The sequence below is a fragment of the Phaseolus vulgaris genome, chromosome 2, assembly GCF_051622355.1.
Source record: "Phaseolus vulgaris cultivar YP4 chromosome 2, ASM5162235v1, whole genome shotgun sequence".
Classification (NCBI taxonomy): Eukaryota; Viridiplantae; Streptophyta; class Magnoliopsida; order Fabales; family Fabaceae; genus Phaseolus; species Phaseolus vulgaris.
Genome location: NC_143499.1, coordinates 30,593,597 through 30,611,582, shown reverse-complemented (window position 1 = coordinate 30,611,582; position 17,986 = coordinate 30,593,597). Strand labels below are relative to the sequence as shown.

The following is a 17,986-nucleotide window of genomic DNA, read 5'->3' as shown; positions in this document are numbered from 1 at the left end:
TACTTTTTTTATAATAATAGTAATAATAAGGAGATTTTTTAATTAGTTTTTTGAAAGCAAAATAAATCTAAAGTGAGGTATATAATATACCCAAAAATTTGGTCTACAGTACCGCCAATTAGAAGAAGCAGGCAAAGTGGGTAGCGCAAACCTCGGAAACGTGTCCAAATGAGAGGACGCCACGTCGACAAGCCAAAGTAGAAAAAAATAAAAAAAAATATTAAGAGTTGCGAAGGCTACATCTTAAAGCAACCGCAATGTTATGGGCTAAACTCACACGCATCACTAGTTCTCTACACGCCTCTTCCAAACGCTTCCACCTATAATAATAATCCCGTTTTCCACTTTCATTGTTGAAGCTCACAAGCAAAGGAGAAAGTAGATTCTCAAGCAAAGAAACATAAAACTCCCACTTCAGTCAAACACCAAAACAAAAGCATTACAATAAATATAAATCCTCTTCCTTTTCTTCTGCATCATCACTCACTAATCAACCATCACTGAATCAACACCAACATGGGTACTCTCACTACTCTTCATCTTCTCCCTTCTAAGCTTAGTAAGCCTTCGCTTCCTCCACGCCACGATATTGCTATCTCGCCCAATGGAAGACCGCACCGCAAGAAGAACAAGGCAATGGTCCCTGTACGTCTTTTTTTAAGGCTTTTTATCACCACTTTTTTGTTTTTAAATTGTTGTTGTTGGTTTGGTTGTGTCTGATGGGTTTGGTTGGAATTGGAACAGACGGCTAGGTTGTTTGGACCTGCCATATTTGAAGCCTCGAAGCTGAAGGTTTTGTTCTTGGGAGTGGATGAAAATAAACACCCAGGAAATCTTCCCAGGACTTATACGTTAACCCACAGTGATATAACCGCTAAGCTCACCTTGGCAATTTCTCAAACCATAAATAACTCTCAGGTATTCTTTTCATCTCACACTTGTGGCTTAATATTCTTTTCAAATTGTTCTTACGTAACAGAAGAAATCAGGGTATTTTTGCTGTTTTGGGGAGGAAGGTGGGAAATCGTAATAGATGGCAACACGTGAATTATACTGCTGAACAAAGCAAAATATTGAATTTATTCTCTAGAGATGTTGGATTTATTCTCAGTTGTTTGAAAAAAAAAATTGATTACTATGAATAGAGGGGAATAGGAACGGATTGTTCAACACTCCAAAGTCCAATTCATTCTCACAGGAAATAAATCGTTTAAAGGTGTATTTGAATTACAGTTTGAAAACTCCCAAATCAGAGATTGGTGACTGTAAATTGTGTTTGTTTACCAACAATATATATGGTAATTCGTACTAAAATCGAGTGTTGATGATGAATTTTGGAATGAATTGCAGTTGCAGGGGTGGTACAACAGATTGCAAAGAGACGAAGTGGTGGCGCAGTGGAAGAAGGTGAAGGGAAAGATGTCCCTGCACGTTCACTGCCACATTAGTGGAGGTCATTTTCTGTTGGACATGTTAGCCCGATTAAGATACTTCATCTTCTGCAAGGAGCTACCAGTGGTAAGCCAGTTTTGGAAGCATGAAATTGAAGGGTGAATGAACGAATATTGAACGTAACATAATGCAATTGCGTGTGTGAATCAGGTGTTGAAGGCGGTGATTCACGGCGATGGTGATCTTTTCAACAACTACCCGGAATTGCAAGAGGCCTTGGTTTGGGTATACTTTCACTCAAACATTCGAGAATTCAACAAGGTGGAGTGCTGGGGCCCACTGAGGGATGCATACGGTGGGGCCACCGCAGAGAGGGAGGAAGAAAGTGGTGGAAGCAAGGAGGGGTTGGCGATTCCAAAGGCATGCCAAGAAGAATGCGAGTGTTGCTTTCCCCCAATTACGTTGAACCCAATTCAGTGGTCTCAAGAAGTTCCCAGCCACCATTACGAACCTTGTGATGGGATTGAGACCCAACAAAATCTATAAACAAACAAAACCTTTACGTCCCATTAGAGGGTTTCTACCAAATTAATACGTGGCTTCCCTGTATACAAATTAGGATAACTTCAAACATTCAAACATCCTTTTCAATGTAAATAAGGAAACTCATGTTATTCAAACATTTTTTTTCTTCTTCTTTCGTACAATATTAAATTGGTTCTGTGTGTAAAGTGTATGTGTGCTTGGTCGTGTATTTTAGGGAGTGAAAGTTCATCTATGAATTTAAAAGTATCATTTCCTTTATATATGCTCACAATAACTTGATTTTTCGCTGTTAAGCTTTGGATTTTCAACGAAGAAAAGTTGTTTGAAGACGTTAATGGAGAGGAATAAAAATAGGATACAGATGTTTGACCTTAGAAGAGAAGATTTAAGAATGCCGATGATGGTACGGTGAGAAGTAGTGATGTAATTTTGTAAATGTGAAGTTGTTGTAAATAATTGTTTTTCATTATGGAAGAAAAAAAAGAGAGAATAAACCGTCGTAAGCTTATATTACCATCTCTGAGAGAGATGTGTCGGTGTCAAACCCTTAACACTCGTAAAACACTTATCAGTGAAGTATCAGTGTCAACAACAATACTCATAAGACACTTATCAGTGAAGTATCAATGTTGTTGATGTATCCGAGTCGGTGTCAACAACGCTCGTAAGACACTTATCAGTGAAAAATATCGGTGTCAACAATACTTGTAAGACACTTATCAGTGAAGTGTTCAATCTAAAAATTTTAGCACGATTTTAAAAAAATAATATAATAATTTTTAAAAACTCATATTTATTGTATAAATTTTTATTATAATTATAAAGAAATAATTTTTTTGAAATTAGTAAAAAAGATCTTTGTTCCAAAAAAATATGAAACATAAATACTTGTACATATAAATATTTTTTTTTAGTTTATATAATTCATAATTATATAATATATAGATTCATGTCTTCATGCTACATTTTAGAGATTATATATATTTATATATGCTAGATAGATTATCATCCTATGATTATGACCGGAGAGTGAGAAAAAATAATTTATATATGCTAGATAGATTATCATCCTATGATTATGACCGGAGAGTGAGAAAAAATAATAGGAAAGAAAAGATTGAGAAAAGAAAAGAAAAGTTTATTTTTACTTTGAATAAAATTTTGAATAGTTCAAATTTAGGTTACTTATTAAAAAATTATTAAATATAAATTATTTTAAAAATAAAAATAATAAATTATTATATTAATTAAATTAAATATTATTTTATAAATTAAAATATTATTTATATTTAAAGTAACTTTTATTATAATTTTTAAATTAATATTTAACATTAGTTATTAAGATTTTAATTGTTAATTGCTCTATAGTTTAAATTAGTTATTAATTTAATTAAAAATTAATTTAAAATAGAAAATAATTAATAATTAAAACTAATTTAATAAAAGATTAATTTAAAATTTAAAATAATTAATAACTAAAATCTTAATAATTAATATTAGATATTAATTTAAAAATTATTTTATAAATTTTATTAATAATAAAAATAACTTTAAATACTATTACTTTTTAATTTATAAAATATATTTAATTTAATTAATATAATATAATATATTTTTATTTATTTTTAAATTAGTTGATATTCAATAATTTATCTGTAATAATTACTTTTAACAAATGTTTAAAATTTAAATCTCTTTCTAAATCTGGTGTTGATATAATTTATTTGTCCATCAAACATTTTTTTTAAATGAATCAATCTTAATTCACTTTAGAACAGCCTTAAGGTTTGTAAAGTTTTCTTAGTTTTTAAAAAAAAAATACTTTCGTACTAATTTGACAAACAGATAAAATATCGTCTTAGTGATCAAAATCATTTTGGTAATAAAACCTACGTTCTAGTCCAACTCAATGCAAATTTAGCTCATTTTTCCTTGCCTTGGTCAATATTTATACTAAAAACCTAACATCTGGATAGACAGATAAATTTAGAAAATAAAAATATTTTTGAAATCAATAAACAACCAACGCAGACATTTTCTAAAGTTAATAACAGTCGCTCGAAGAAAGAGGTCAATGAAGTTTTCGCCTTCCTTAATTTGAGGGGATAACCACGCCCCTTGTACAAACTAACGCCATCCGAAGGAAGTAGACTTTTATATACAAAAGCTGTTCCAGTACATGGAAAACATGCTTCTATGTATTCTTAATTGATCAATGTAATGCAAGGTGCATTACAGGAAAGAACACAAAAATTGGAGAAAACCAAAATATACAAATAAATGTAAGATAATTCATGAAGAGAAGGGATTTCCACCAGTGGAAGCTATATTTGTAAATTCATGGCTCCCGCAAGGCTTTCAAAATTAGTAAAGCAGACCGCAATGATGTCTTTTATACAATTTTCCACCGCCACGGTATTCTTGCTGTTCTGAAATTTCTTTCAGCCACTTGTGCCATATATATGCAAGCTGAAGAAGTCACCTGATGATAGATCTTCCTAAAGAGGATGCTCCAATTTCACTCTCAGTATTCTGATAGACAATGAAATGAATAAAAGGATCAAGTCCCTCTAAGTATATGCACATGACCTATTTCATGCCAACATTAAAATACCAAATAGTTACCTGTGATTTCCGCGAAGGGAATACATTCCAAAATCTTAGAGTTTCATCTCCAGCTCCAGTGACAATAGTCTAATACAGTAAGTAGAAGTCATCATCACAAGGAAAATGACATAAAATTCAGAAAATAGTAAACTTTTGTAAAAAGCCGCTAATTACATGAAATCTTAAAAAGAATAATAGGTGAAAGAACAATTGAAATACCTGACCATCAGGAGAAATGGAAAGATAAAGAACTCTGAAACTATGGCCTGTAAGAGTTGCCAGCTGCATCAAAAGGACAAAAAAAGGTAAAACATTAAAATTAATTTTAAAGAACAATATGTGCAAGCTATGACAACAGATTTTATCTATACCTTTGACATGGTGGGATATTTCCAAACCATTATCTGATTTTGGGAGTAGCCGTGCGTGCTTACCAATTCATTCACATTTTTAGACCAGACAAGATTACAAACCTGTCATCATGAAAGGGATGTGATAGTCATTTTATTTTATATAAAAAAGAGGGGATGGCGGTGAGGTAAACACCCATAATACTTGTATATGTGGTGAAAAATCCATGAATTCTGATGAAAGCAGTTCTTCAATATAATCTAACAATTGTTGGCACGGATATTGAATGGCCAACGGGATATGTAAATTTTGTTTTTTCAGACATATTATGAATAATGGTCCAAGATTCCATGGAACACTAAACTGATGTTATTTTCTGTATGATGGATCACTGTCTATTCATTGATAAAGCAAATAAGAATTTCATTGCACCACTTGGATTAGATGTTAGTCATACTACCCAACTAGTACGGCTAATCGATTACCTACTCTCCTGTTCTTTCCAGCAGAAAGTAGGAATGCAAATTTACAAGAAAATGTATCTTTGACAAAGTTCAACGAAGATCCAACAATAGAGAGTCATGTCAGTCTTGAATTTGGGAGTCTCAATGTTTCGATACTACAAAGTTAGTGATCCCTTACCCTTTTTTTATATCACTTCTCTTTGGAATTATTTTAAAATTAAGTTTTTACATATTATTTTCCATTGAGTACGGTTTGATTAGGCATGGCATTTTGCTGTTATTTACCATATTGCTCTACAATGGGGAGAATGAATCTCGTAACAATAAATTCAATTTTTCATAAAGCTATCAAATAACCAGACATTTATTATATAAAAAAGAATTAGACCAAAGAAAATACCTGACTTCCAGTGTCAATGCAGTTTAACTGTGAGTTTGTGGTTGTATTCCAGAAACGAATGCTTCGGTCTGCAGTACCTCCTCCAGATGCAAGAAGTCCATTTGCATGAGGAGACCACGCAATTGCTTTAACAGCTGCTGTATGCCCACAGAACTTCAGGATGGGCTGGGTTGAGTTTTGATTCCAAACAAGTAACTGCAAACATAGAAAACAAATTATTGGTAACCGATGCCAAGAAGTAGAGATTAAAAAGGCAAAAGTGCAGTAGTGGCACAGTTCATGAGGATAATGCAACTTGCAATTAAATGTACCTTGTTGTCATTTCCACCTGATGCTAACTCACGGTTATCATAAGACCACTTCAGTCCACAAACCTTTTTGAAGAACCAAAAAAGGGGGGAATTCAATCATTAAATCGTACACAGTAGGTAACTAGTTTTATCAGATAAGACCATTGCAAATAAAGACAAGACCAACCTCTGATTTGTGCCCAGACAGTTTACTGACAAAATCCTCCTGTACACGTATGTCTCGTTGGTAAATGCTTTTATCCCGGCCACCAGAAGACAAGAGAGATGAACTCCAGGCCAAGGTCCCAACACGTAAACGATGACCCTCCATAGTTCTTATTGACTTGCCTTGAGATACATCCCAAATCTACATAAAGAATGGTTAAGAAGAACTTAGCAAGTCCCACGGATGAGATTAAAAAAATACTCAACATCACAAAACAAGTAAATGATATCTTTTGACACCATGTTTTACAGGAAGACGGTCAAAATATCACAAATTAATAATGTTTAAGGTGGCAATGATGCCCTGGCTACCTACCTCTAGTCAATTGAGTATGCATATGGTTCTGAAGAAAAGTTTCAACCAGGCGGGCAAATAAAGTTTATGTATGTAAATTGATAGTAGAACACATCACGTGCCTATGGAATGGACTACAATGATGTATAACTATCAAATGAATGGAAGTCACCATAACAAGAAGCTAAGTTTATTAGACTCACTAACACGAAAAACTTATGTTTCCTAAAGGTAGCAGGATATGCAATTAACAATCAGTAGTACAGTTCTGTTCTGTCTACAGTTTCCTAGCACAAATAGAATAGGGGGAAAAACTTGATTGTGCCGTTTAATAAACTGTCGTTAGTGTGGTAGGTACTCTCCTCTTATGCTGGGGTTACTCTCCACTTATCAGCCTTGGCTTTAACTGTAAGTGAACTGCTCTTACCAACCAATGGAGTCTGATAACAAACAAGTACAAGACTTTGGTGTTTGTCATAAGCACATGTATCAAATTCTACTACTACTGCCATTCCTATGGAGAGAACTTTGCCATATTATATGTTATGCTACTGCCCTTCCTATACGGAGACCTTTGCTAACACGGGAAAAGTATGTCTTTGCTTCTTTGAGAACTATAGTATATGGCTGGTTATATATAACTGGTCACCCTCGAGAAAAAATACCAGAAAAAAATCCTCAATAGATAGGGTGCACTGAATCTGCTAAAGAACACCCATAAAAAAATCCTTCTTAACCTATGGCATTTAAAAAAAAAAACTGAAAAGAGGTAACTGGTTACGATTGCATGAGATTGGTTTTCTATATAAACTCTTACCTGGACTTTTCCACTGTTTGATCCAACAGCCAAGTAGGTACCAAGCGGAGCCCAGCCCACTGAACAAACGGAATCGTCAGCCCCCAAATCGCATAGCTTAGTTACCTGCACATATGCAGCTGCATCTCAAGCACACCGGCAAATAATCTAAAACGCAAAAACATAGGAAAATAAAAAACAATTCAAGTTATTTTAGTTTGCTTCCCACAAGCTCCCTCCTTTGAAAACAATCCTAAACAAACTAAATACGAACGTATTTCCCAGAAACTATTCAAACTTTGGTTTTCTACAAGAGACTTCCAGTTAGACCTAACCCCCAATGGTATAAATGCTCGATATTCATCGGAGAGTTTTAAATATGAGTAAGATTTGGACTAAGGATCGGGGATTAGTCTCATAACCGACTCGAAAGAGCAAAAATTTGGGGATGTCTTGGTCCCACCAAGAATCAAAGAAACAAAGATCCTAACAGTGGTCACCAAGAACAATTAGTAAAAAAGAAATTAAATTTATTTTATAAACCTTGCTACTAGAAGCATTCCACAGATAAACAGAGTTTTCCAGAGCTACAGCCAAGACATTGCTGGAGGACCAATCCACGAGATTCAGATAAAAATCATCTTGCAGAGCCGGCGCATCCAGAACCTAAAACACAACATTGCAATTATACCGAACACCCCAAAACAAAACCTCTCAAAACAGGGACAGAAAAAAAAAAAACCTTAAAAGACGAGGGAGGAATCTTGCGAGGGCGCTTAAGGGGCTTATGATTGTAGTCATAGCCAGGGAGAAGGGCATCGTGGGATGTAAAAGGTGTGTGAGAAAGAGAATGCATGGACTGTCGAGTCTCCGATTTGAAACGAAATATATTAGGGCTTTCGAATTTGTCGGGTGTGGAAGGTCCAAACAAGGCACTCCGCAGCGCGCTGCCATAGGGGCTGCAACTACAACCGTCTTCCGTGGAGGGCGATAGGTTAAACAGAGCGAAGTTGGAAGCGGATCTGCTGGGTATGAAGCGGTCGGAGTAGATTGTTTTTGACGGTGACTTGAAGCGATTGGAGTTTAGCATTCGTTTGACATGGTTGTGCTGGGAAGAGGACATTGGAGAAGGTGGAGTGAACGATTCGCCCATAATAATCAAACCTAACCAAATCTTTTCTCTTTTCTCTTTTCCCCTTCTTCTTCTTCTTCCTCCTCCTTCGATTTGTTGAAATGTGAAGCACCCAGAATTTTCCCGGGAAATAGACGCCTTTTTCGCGGGAAAAAAGTGGAAATGGCGCCTTTCATGATATTATCTCTTTCTCATCTCGCCCGACCACACACAAAACTAGGTAATGTAATTTCTCACTTTTACTTTCATTCCTTAAATTTTAATGTCGTATTTATGGCAGTTGAAAATATATTTATTTTAGAAAATTATAATCAATGATTTGGTTACATTTTAATTATAAACACTTTTTTAAAATTCTATTAATTTTGACTGGAATAACTTTAACGTCTTTAGATTTGCCTATTATTTATTTGGATTTATTTCTGCATTACTGTATACTAATTTTAGATTCATGTCAGGTTTTTTTAAATTATATATATTTTTAAATATGTGTAAATAATTTTACTACTTTTGAAATATTTAAAATTTAATTAATCTAATTATATTTAAATTAAATAAGATTGTTAATTGTATTTTAATTAAATAATGTTTATTTTTTAAGAAATATCAAGTATGTTGAATTCTATAAATGTTTGTTTTTTCTAAATAATAATTTAATGCTTATAAGAAAAATATAAATTTAAAACATAGATATTATATATATAGTTATTTAAACTTTAAAGTTCGTAACTACTGTGTTGTGTAGCATTCATAATTACTGTATATAACATCCGCAAAGAAAATTTAAGATTTGAAAAATTAGACATTTAATAAATTTATATTTTAATTATTAAATTTAATTATTGTATTATGTTTAATAAATGCAGGGAATCATATTATTTAAATAAAATAATGATTTCTATATTTTAAAATACTAAACTAATATCATCTAATATAACAATAATATCCATGTAATGATTATGATTTAACTGAAACATTTAATTAGTTGGAATACATTTGATTAAAATCCAATTATTATCTAAAAATTTAGATTTGGAAAAATAACTAATATGATGAAATATGCTTAACTAACACACATATAGATCATCGGAGACAAATAATCACGATCCAAAGGAGAAAAAAGGAACCAATCTTTATATTTTATTTTTCTGTGTTCATTGAATGTTGAACTGATCTATATTAATGAGTTTAGAAATGAGTTTTTTTTTTAGTTGAATTTTTTATATTAAAAATATTACCAGTTAAAATACCATAAGTAAATTAATTATTGATGTAAAATATTATTATATTAATACAAGTATGAGAAAAGTAAAAAGATAAATAAAGTAAAACAGAGAAAACTAAAAAATTAAGTACTAAAATGTATTTTACCTTCACACAAATTCATTATGTTTTTTCAATAAGCAAGAAGACCTTTCAAAACAACTAAAATTAATTAATTCACTATCACTATCACTATCACATAGGCAATTTCTCCCTCCACCATATCAATTTCAGCATGCACCTAATCAGCTCTAAAAAATGATAAAAATATCCCACTCAATCAGCTCTAGAAAATGACAAAAATACCTCTCCTAAATGACGAAAATAACCTTACACAAAAATGGGAAAAATTATTTTTGAAACTTTTATCTTGGATTTCAATTTTCGGAACATATTTTTGAATTCTGAAATTTAGAATGTATTTTTAGTTTTGTGTTCAGAATTTTTTTATTTTGTTATTTCTCAATTATAATTATTATTTTGGATTTTTTAATTTGGAATAAGGATAATTTTGGAAATTTAAAAAATTGATATGGTGAAGGTTAAAATTGATATGGTGCAAAAGGGTAGTTTTGAAAATTTAAAAAATTGATATGGTGCAAAAGGATAGTTTTGGAAATTTAAAAAATTGATATGGTGGAGGTTAAAATTGATATGGTGCAGGAAGAATTTGCCTCAGAAATAAATACTTAACCAACTCAGTAGTTAAACATCAATTCAATTCACAGGCCATTGGCAGCCAAATTTCAGTATAAAACCAGACTCACTATTCATGGAGCCTTGCGGTTTGGATTAAGTCATTATTATAACTCAAGTTTTTATTCAAATTTCCAGCTACGTGTGAAGTTTGTGGAAATGACGAACTTCACTTTAAGTTTGTCAAACTAACAAAAAGTGACAGTTCCTTTACATCTATCTATATCTGCACCTGCTGCTGAAGCTAATATGTAGAAAACTTACTTGCAGCAGAAACGGTCTCTTAATTTAAGATAAAAGAAAAAACAGTGGAAAGGCGTGTGCCACAAAGGGTTTCAGCGGAAGTTAACAGAGGTGGAATAAGTTAGTCCCACGTTCCAGTTTGAAGGAGCAACATTCCATGCAATGATAGTTTCCTTGGTGGTGTATGAAGTAATCCTGAAAGAAAGAGGTTGGCCACCAAGAGTTGCAAATGCTTGATATGAAGCACCCCAGTTGTGGCTCATGCTGATCCACCCAGTTCTGCTTCCTTTCACCGACATGCTTGAAATATCTCCTCCACCTCCCACGTTCATCATGTACACCAAAAGCCAGTACCCGTTTCCTTGAAAAGTGAATCGCAGCCCTCCCTTCCTTACACATGGCACTCTGCATATACATACATAAATTAATCACCAAACAGATATGTGTTTACCGGAGATCCTTAGAACGTCTTAGAACATTTTATTTTATAAATAGGTATAAACCTCATTTTATAATTTGATTATTTAACGTGATATTATATGAGAATCATTTTGAGTTTATGTTAACGACTGTCGTTATCAGGTCAGTTATTGGAACACCTATAATATATAGTCTCATATATGAGTAAGTTTCTCGTATTGTGGGGCAAATCTCATTTTATAAACCGGTTTTATAAATTTGAACATACTTAGTACTAACATCTAGTTATTTATACAATGATGAACTGCTAAGAAATTTATGATAAGGCATCAACAGGCACTTTCAGATGCATAGGAAGACCTTTCTAGTGATTTATTTGCTTACCTGCGGTACATAACAGGGACGATGCCAGCTTTCCACTGCGCAATTTTCATGAAAGCGGGTTTGGCCATGTCAAAATGCACTCGTGGTGGGTTGCACCAGCCTCCGTTATTTGAGGGTTGTGCCCAGTTAGGAGGGCAAAGATTGGTGGCAGTCACTGTGGTAAAAGCTACATTCTTATAACACGCACTTGATTGGTAACATTTTATTTGATAACAAGTTCCACACGCATATCCATTGTTGAACAACGTAGAACTTAAAGCCACAGTATCTGTGCCGTAACCATTTTGAAATAAATTCCCGTACCCGCATGCTCCTCCTGCAAGTCCATTACCAATCAGATAAGAGAAAATTAATAATTTAATGAAGTTGTAAAGTGATTATTAACATGAAAGTTTTTATATATAAAAAAAAGTAACTATAAATAGAATAGTAGTGATGAACTGTGATGATGAGAAGATTAACATACCCATAGTGGCAGAAGCAGTCTCATCACCGTAAAAGGTGGCATGAGCAAGAGCCCATTGACTGGGTCGAAATATCCCCGCAGCTATTGCTTTGTCTCCCATGAACATGAGAATGAACATGAACTTCATTGTAAAAGCAAACAACAAGGTAGAAGGTTGAAGAGTTGAAGGCATGGTGAAGTTTTGAATAGTTTAATTGTAGAGGAGAAGGAATGCAATGCAATGCAGTGTGATGATTGACAGGTACGTGTATCCTTTATATAGGAAGTAGAATTCCTAGGGCACGTCTTGGCTTAGTGATTCCCACGACCACAAAGTCCACAACATTGTTGTTTTGTTTTTTGCACCTCCCACCAATATGTACGTAATCGACAAGACAAGACAAGACAAATCCCGATCCCTGACCACTCAATCCATAAGAAAAAAAAGTTATATATTTTGAGTAAAAAACGTGCAGACAAGTTTCACAGGTCGCGTGATTATAAAATTCATTCTCATTAGCCACTCCACTTATCTTCTTCTTACTTGTTAATTAGTCAATGACATTTTAAATATAGCTGACTTTTGTATTTAATTTGCCTCTGTTAGTACAACCATTGACTCTACTCTTTCAACTAATGAAACCAAGAAAAACACAAGTTTGGTTTCATTCTATAAACTTTTCATTTTTTTCAGAAACAAAATGTCTGTTTTTCAGAAGAAAAAATATTTTATCAAACACATAATTTTGCACAAGATTATTTAAGGCCCAAGCTCACTTTCATTTTCTTTAGTTTGTGTTATGTGCCTGTTCTTTTAAACTTTTCGATGATTTAGATTAGGATTAAGTAAATTTGACGTTACCATCTCACACCAACAAAATTATTAAATAACAATTAAATTTAAAATAAAAATTAATTAATTATTATTCATCACATTAGATATTATTTTAAAAATTAAAAAATTATTAATATCTAAAATAATTTATATTATTAATAAAAATAAAGTGGTATATAAATTACCAATCAATATTTTAAAAATAATATTTTAAATTTTAAATTAGTATCTAAAAGAATAATAAAGACTAATTTAAAATATTAAGTAGTTATAGTACTTAACATCTTGATAACTAATGATTAAATACTAATTTTGAAAATTATTTTATAAACTTTTAGTTCATATGATTTCTAAAATTATTTTTTATTTAATAATTTTTTTTATAATAACTTGTTATTTTTTTTTGTTTAAATGAGTTTATCATCGATTTGATATATTAAAATATTTAGATGGTAAAGGATTTATAAATTTGATAATTTTTTTGTAAAGTGGAAGGATTTTAATTATAGGACACGAAGTTAAGGTATGGAGAAGGAAAAAATTAAGATTTTTTTTTCAATTTTAAGTTAAATTTAATGTTTTAATTTGGAGATGTTTTGAGTGAAAGAAATTTCAAAGTAATTTTACAGATTCTATTTTAAAAAATAGAAAGACTTAATTAACGCAATTATTTTTTAAATAAACTCGGCCAAGTAATGTTGGAGTTATTTGGCTGTCATCTTATAAGTTACTGACAAATTATTACGTAATGATTTCTTTAAATATTGATTGTGATACAAGAAGGGGAAAATTAATTAGGGTATGTTAAAGACTTCGAAATAATTAAATTAATTCGTGAATTAAAATTAACCTGGGGAGAAATTATAAATAAAAATCTAAAATTGTTATGAGAGAAATTCTATATAAAAAATATCATTTTTATTTTATTTTTCTTTCTTCAAAATCTATTATAGACAAATTTGTTTAAAAATATTCCTAACGCATGCCAACAAATAAAAAAAACCTACTAAAAGGCGGCGCTACAATTTTTTTAGATTTTTTTTGTTACACAAAAAATCATGTAACTCATCTCTTCCGATGGAGGATCCTGCATATGCTATACAAAGTTAATAAAATTACAATATGGTGTGCCACAGCGAGAATAATGATTAATTTCATGGCCTTTTTATTGTCTTCCTGACTTCATAAATTAGTCTCTAGCTTCCACGAATAAGGAGTAGTTTCTGACTATGACCATCTCAACTCATTGCAGGAAACGATAGTATCAACCCAACCTTCAGGTACATGTATAACATTTACATTAACATGTCTTTGCAGAAAAGCCCCAAAAAACAAAGAAAATTTTCACTTGCAGAGTCTTAACCGGACACAAGACAAACTTGAAGCTGTTCTTGTGCCAGAAAATAATGCTACTTAGCAGTGATGATGTACCTCAATTTAGGCACTACTTCCTTCTGGTAATGTAATCAATCTTGTTCTTGAATCATACACCATTTTAGTCTCACAGCTGAGGCAAAATATAACTTCGGTGGTTAAACTAATGATCTATCACAATTCAAACCAATTAACAATATGGAGAGACAGGGTGAGAGAGTGCAGGGGAAGCCACTTTTATACTTACTTTTCACATTTGACATTGTTGCTGGTATCACTTGAAACTGACAGTATAGTCCCAAAGAAAGAGGTATTTTCAGTACCACAGTTAGGACAGGGGCCCTTTAGAGATAGAACTATGTTAGTACTTGTATTGGTTCGGAATAAAGAGACAGTGCAACCAAAATTTTACCTTTAAAATCAAAAAGTCTTTTACAATTGCCCTTGTAATTGATTGAGCCAGCCACAAAATAAAGGGAATGGCGGCAAACCAAGTTAGAATAAAACTATATGGCTCTGGAATCTGCATTTAGCATTTCACGACATTAGCTAAATCATTATAGGTGTAACATATATAACAATTTTCAAATAAATGATTTCTAGTCTAGGAATAAATCAATCTCATTGTCCCAGCTATCGATTCTGCTCATGGATAACTCTTGTTTGATAAATAGTAGAAACTCTTTTGGGTTTACGACTCAAGGTACTTAATTGGTCATCATGTACTACTGCAATATCTACACAGCTAGTTACAATGTGCTTCTGATTTTGTTATCAAACGGTGATCCACTAGCATTTTCCTCTCTAAAGTGAACCCTGCACTCTAGAAGATCTTTTTCTGACTAGAAAATGTTTTACACAATACAGCTAAACTGCTTCCTTATATGAATGAAGAGGGTAATGGAATATAAGAGGGAAGTGCAAAAATAAAACTACTGCCTTTCTGATACTGTGGCTTTTCAGATCAAACTACATTAAATAATCATCTAAGAATGCTAGAACAAGAAAAAATGAGGGGAGCATATACCTTTATCAGATATGAGATCTCAAATCCAGTCAAATCGTCAACGAAGAAGAACCTAACAACATATTATAGGAAAAAATGGAAAAAAGCAAAAGAAATCAAGACCTTACTTTTGCAACAGTAATGATATTCACATCACTTGACCTTGCTACATAAAAGAACAGACCAAGGAAGCACGTACTTTTTTCCCATCATTTGGGATGACATGAAAACCTTGATTTGAGAAAGAGAAAACGATTTAAAGAATGGATTTTCATATTAATATCTGAAGTGTCATAGAGACCAACTATTGTCAGTAGCAGGACTAAAAAAACTGGGTAAATAAAATACATGATGAAGTTATCATATACACAGAAGAAAAAAGAGTGTCTTACAATCCTAGTGCAATCACAGTAGCTGGGGCGTTCAGCAGTAACATCTTTAAGTAGTCAACAGACAGGTCACTGTAAACCTGTAAAATGATGCCAATTAGTAATTAAGAAACATATCTAACACATTTTTTAACTGATCTCTCTCTCGATATAATGTTCAGAGAGTGATTTATTCCAGCAAACGGCTATGTATATCGATAGATACTAGAATATATACAATTGACCACTGATACAATCACTTTTTTATACACTTTCACATAATACTTGAATGATGTAATCCATTAAGCTATGTACACACACCTTTCTACTACGAAGACTGCACCGAGGACCCTCAGCCACAATATCGCTCCCTTCTATCTACAAACACAGTATGTGTAGTTAAACATTAAAAGGTTTTAATATCAGCAACAAAAATATGATTATGTAACTTCCGTTTAAAGTACTTAATCATACGTGTTGCATCAGTAGAAAAAAAAACGTGATTGTATTAATGGTTTTTCATGAGAATTAATAGCAAACCTTTAGCTTGAGTTTCAAATCATCAAACTCTTTGTCGCTCAGGATTGGTTTTCCGGACACGTAAGCCATAGACGCTTCCAGAAACTTTTGCTCTTCAGAACCTACGGAGCCAACCAATAATGATCCAGAAATAAGATCAGGTTACATATTATAAGAGTTCATGCTACTGTGAGTGAAATTGCTAGCTCCATGTATATACTTAGCATCACAACGGTGCTCCCTTCCCACATGAGTTCTTCCTTAAGATTATCAAATTCCTCGTTTGACATAATAGCCTTGCCCTCATAGTAGAATGCCTGTTCCTCGACAAAAACAGGGTCCCACTTCAAGTTAAATATATATAACGCTCCCTCTTTCATAACGCATAGCAAATCCAGCAATAAATAAATTAAAGGTTGTTGAAAAAACTAGTTCTTTTTTTCGTACTTGCAGTGCTTGAAGAAAGTCTTGCTCGAGTTCACCAACTGATTTCTTCTCCTTTTTGTCTATGCTACAGTAGGGTAGGATTTTACTGTCCACAACGTCATCTTCCTCAACCTTGCCTGAAAGGAAAAGAGGAAACAGCGTCGTGAGAGCAATGCATGAAACAAAAAGATGATGTGAGGAATAAGACCTTGATCGGCAGTGGCCCTGGGAGAAAACAGAAATAGCCGGCGGCGGCGGCGAAGGCATAAACGGCGAGCATTGAATTGGAGAAGGTGGAGAGGAGAAACGGAAGTGGAGGAGAAGGAAGAGACTGAAATGAAGGGCGTTGGTGTATGGGAAGTGAATGGCTGCGGGCATGAGAGTGTGAAGGTGAGTTTAGTAGCCATGATTATGTAGCAACAGAGAGTATGTTGGGATTCTTTTATGATAATGCATTTGGGAAATTCATTGTTATTGAGGGTTGATTTTAATTTGTTTGGTTGGAGGGAAAGATAAGGCAAGAATGAATGTGTGGAGGGAAGTACAACGGCTTATTCTCCATTTCCTTCTTTGATTTTCTTGTCTTCATCACAGTCACATCGTGTGTCTTGTTTGTTTGGTTTTACTAAGGTTTCTGACTAACTGGCTTGTCTTGGTCATTCCCTTGGTTGTGGCCACGTGGAGATGTTCTGTTGGGCTGGTGTGTTGGCAAGGGTTATCACGTGGGGAGAGATGGATGATGTTGTGAGCAGAGAGGATTTATCTAAGTTCCTTCTAAACTCGTTGCACTACACACCTTCTCTTCTTCCTTCTCTGCTCATCAAACTCTTTCCAAAAACATGCCATCAACATTAGAGAAGCACACACACAAATTGGTAAGGAAATAGAAGAGTGAGGTCAAATTTTTTTATTTTTTGAGATTTAAAACAAGAGAGTTACAGCCCATGGAACTGGTTACTCCATCGAACTGAATTTGACTCACTTAATTCAAGTTAAGTTAGAGGTGGATTGATTCGTCTTTATTAATTTTTATTATAATTATTTATTAATTTAAAATATGTAGGTTGATAATTTTGTCTTTTTATTAAAATTAGAATGTTGTTTAATATTGTTTTGATATTGTACTGGTATGGACCGAGTTGACCGATCCCAGCATGTCCGTGCGGGACGACCGACATATTCAGTCCATTAACGCTCAAATCAAGGTCAGCAAAGTTAAACCACCATTAAGAACTAGGTAATACGTTCCTAAACACGATTCACTCCACTAATCCGATCCAATAAAATAAATTTATTAAAATAATATAAATAGCGCACATTCCAAGAACAAGGTATGTCATTACTGGATATACTCTAACAACCGAGCGTCGAGTACCTTTTGCTGACTTGAGCGTTAGAGTGTCTTCTGCAGGTACCCCTCCTATTCGGCATTCACCTAAGATAGAGCGACCGAGACCTAAAGGAGTAGCACTAAGGCGAGAAGGAGCAAACTGCAGTTCTAGCAGACTG

General features: G+C 33.3%; 4 protein-coding genes across 5 annotated transcripts; 1 reads left to right on the top strand and 3 right to left on the bottom strand.

Moving 5' to 3' along the window:
- The first annotated feature begins 243 nt into the window (after positions 1-243).
- Positions 244-2,123, top strand: LOC137811375 (protein STAY-GREEN, chloroplastic). The gene is made up of 4 exons (XM_068613080.2): positions 244-645; positions 745-918; positions 1,351-1,518; positions 1,603-2,123. Exons 1-4 carry the CDS (start codon positions 517-519, stop codon positions 1,936-1,938), a joined length of 807 nt encoding a protein of 268 aa, XP_068469181.1. The 5' UTR covers positions 244-516; the 3' UTR covers positions 1,939-2,123.
- Positions 2,124-4,009: 1,886 nt separating this feature from the next.
- On the bottom strand, positions 4,010-8,725 carry LOC137811372 (B-type cell cycle switch protein ccs52A). Its single transcript, XM_068613076.1, has 10 exons — positions 8,109-8,725; positions 7,910-8,032; positions 7,388-7,492; positions 6,238-6,417; positions 6,072-6,134; positions 5,761-5,955; positions 4,917-5,018; positions 4,765-4,827; positions 4,564-4,632; positions 4,010-4,470 (listed from the first exon to the last, which is right to left on the bottom strand). The coding sequence occupies exons 1-10, from the start codon at positions 8,517-8,519 to the stop codon at positions 4,417-4,419; spliced, it is 1,365 nt and encodes a 454-aa protein (XP_068469177.1). The 5' UTR covers positions 8,520-8,725; the 3' UTR covers positions 4,010-4,416.
- Positions 8,726-10,561: 1,836 nt separating this feature from the next.
- On the bottom strand, positions 10,562-12,199 carry LOC137811373 (expansin-A7). Its single transcript, XM_068613077.2, has 3 exons — positions 11,971-12,199; positions 11,505-11,820; positions 10,562-11,105 (listed from the first exon to the last, which is right to left on the bottom strand). Exons 1-3 carry the CDS (start codon positions 12,140-12,142, stop codon positions 10,793-10,795), a joined length of 801 nt encoding a protein of 266 aa, XP_068469178.1. The 5' UTR covers positions 12,143-12,199; the 3' UTR covers positions 10,562-10,792.
- Positions 12,200-13,926: 1,727 nt separating this feature from the next.
- On the bottom strand, positions 13,927-17,075 carry LOC137811374 (PGR5-like protein 1A, chloroplastic). 2 transcript variants are annotated; one of them, XM_068613079.2, is made up of 11 exons: positions 16,686-17,075; positions 16,499-16,614; positions 16,272-16,368; positions 16,073-16,173; positions 15,854-15,910; positions 15,557-15,633; positions 15,186-15,237; positions 14,571-14,681; positions 14,406-14,500; positions 14,216-14,291; positions 13,927-14,058 (listed from the first exon to the last, which is right to left on the bottom strand). In XM_068613079.2, exons 1-10 carry the CDS (start codon positions 16,882-16,884, stop codon positions 14,222-14,224), a joined length of 975 nt encoding a protein of 324 aa, XP_068469180.2. In that variant the 5' UTR covers positions 16,885-17,075; the 3' UTR covers positions 13,927-14,058; positions 14,216-14,221. The 2 variants fall into 2 exon arrangements, with proteins under 2 accessions (XP_068469180.2, XP_068469179.2); XM_068613078.2 differs by having other exon boundaries at positions 13,927-14,291; positions 16,686-16,997.
- Positions 17,076-17,986: the final 911 nt, after the last annotated feature.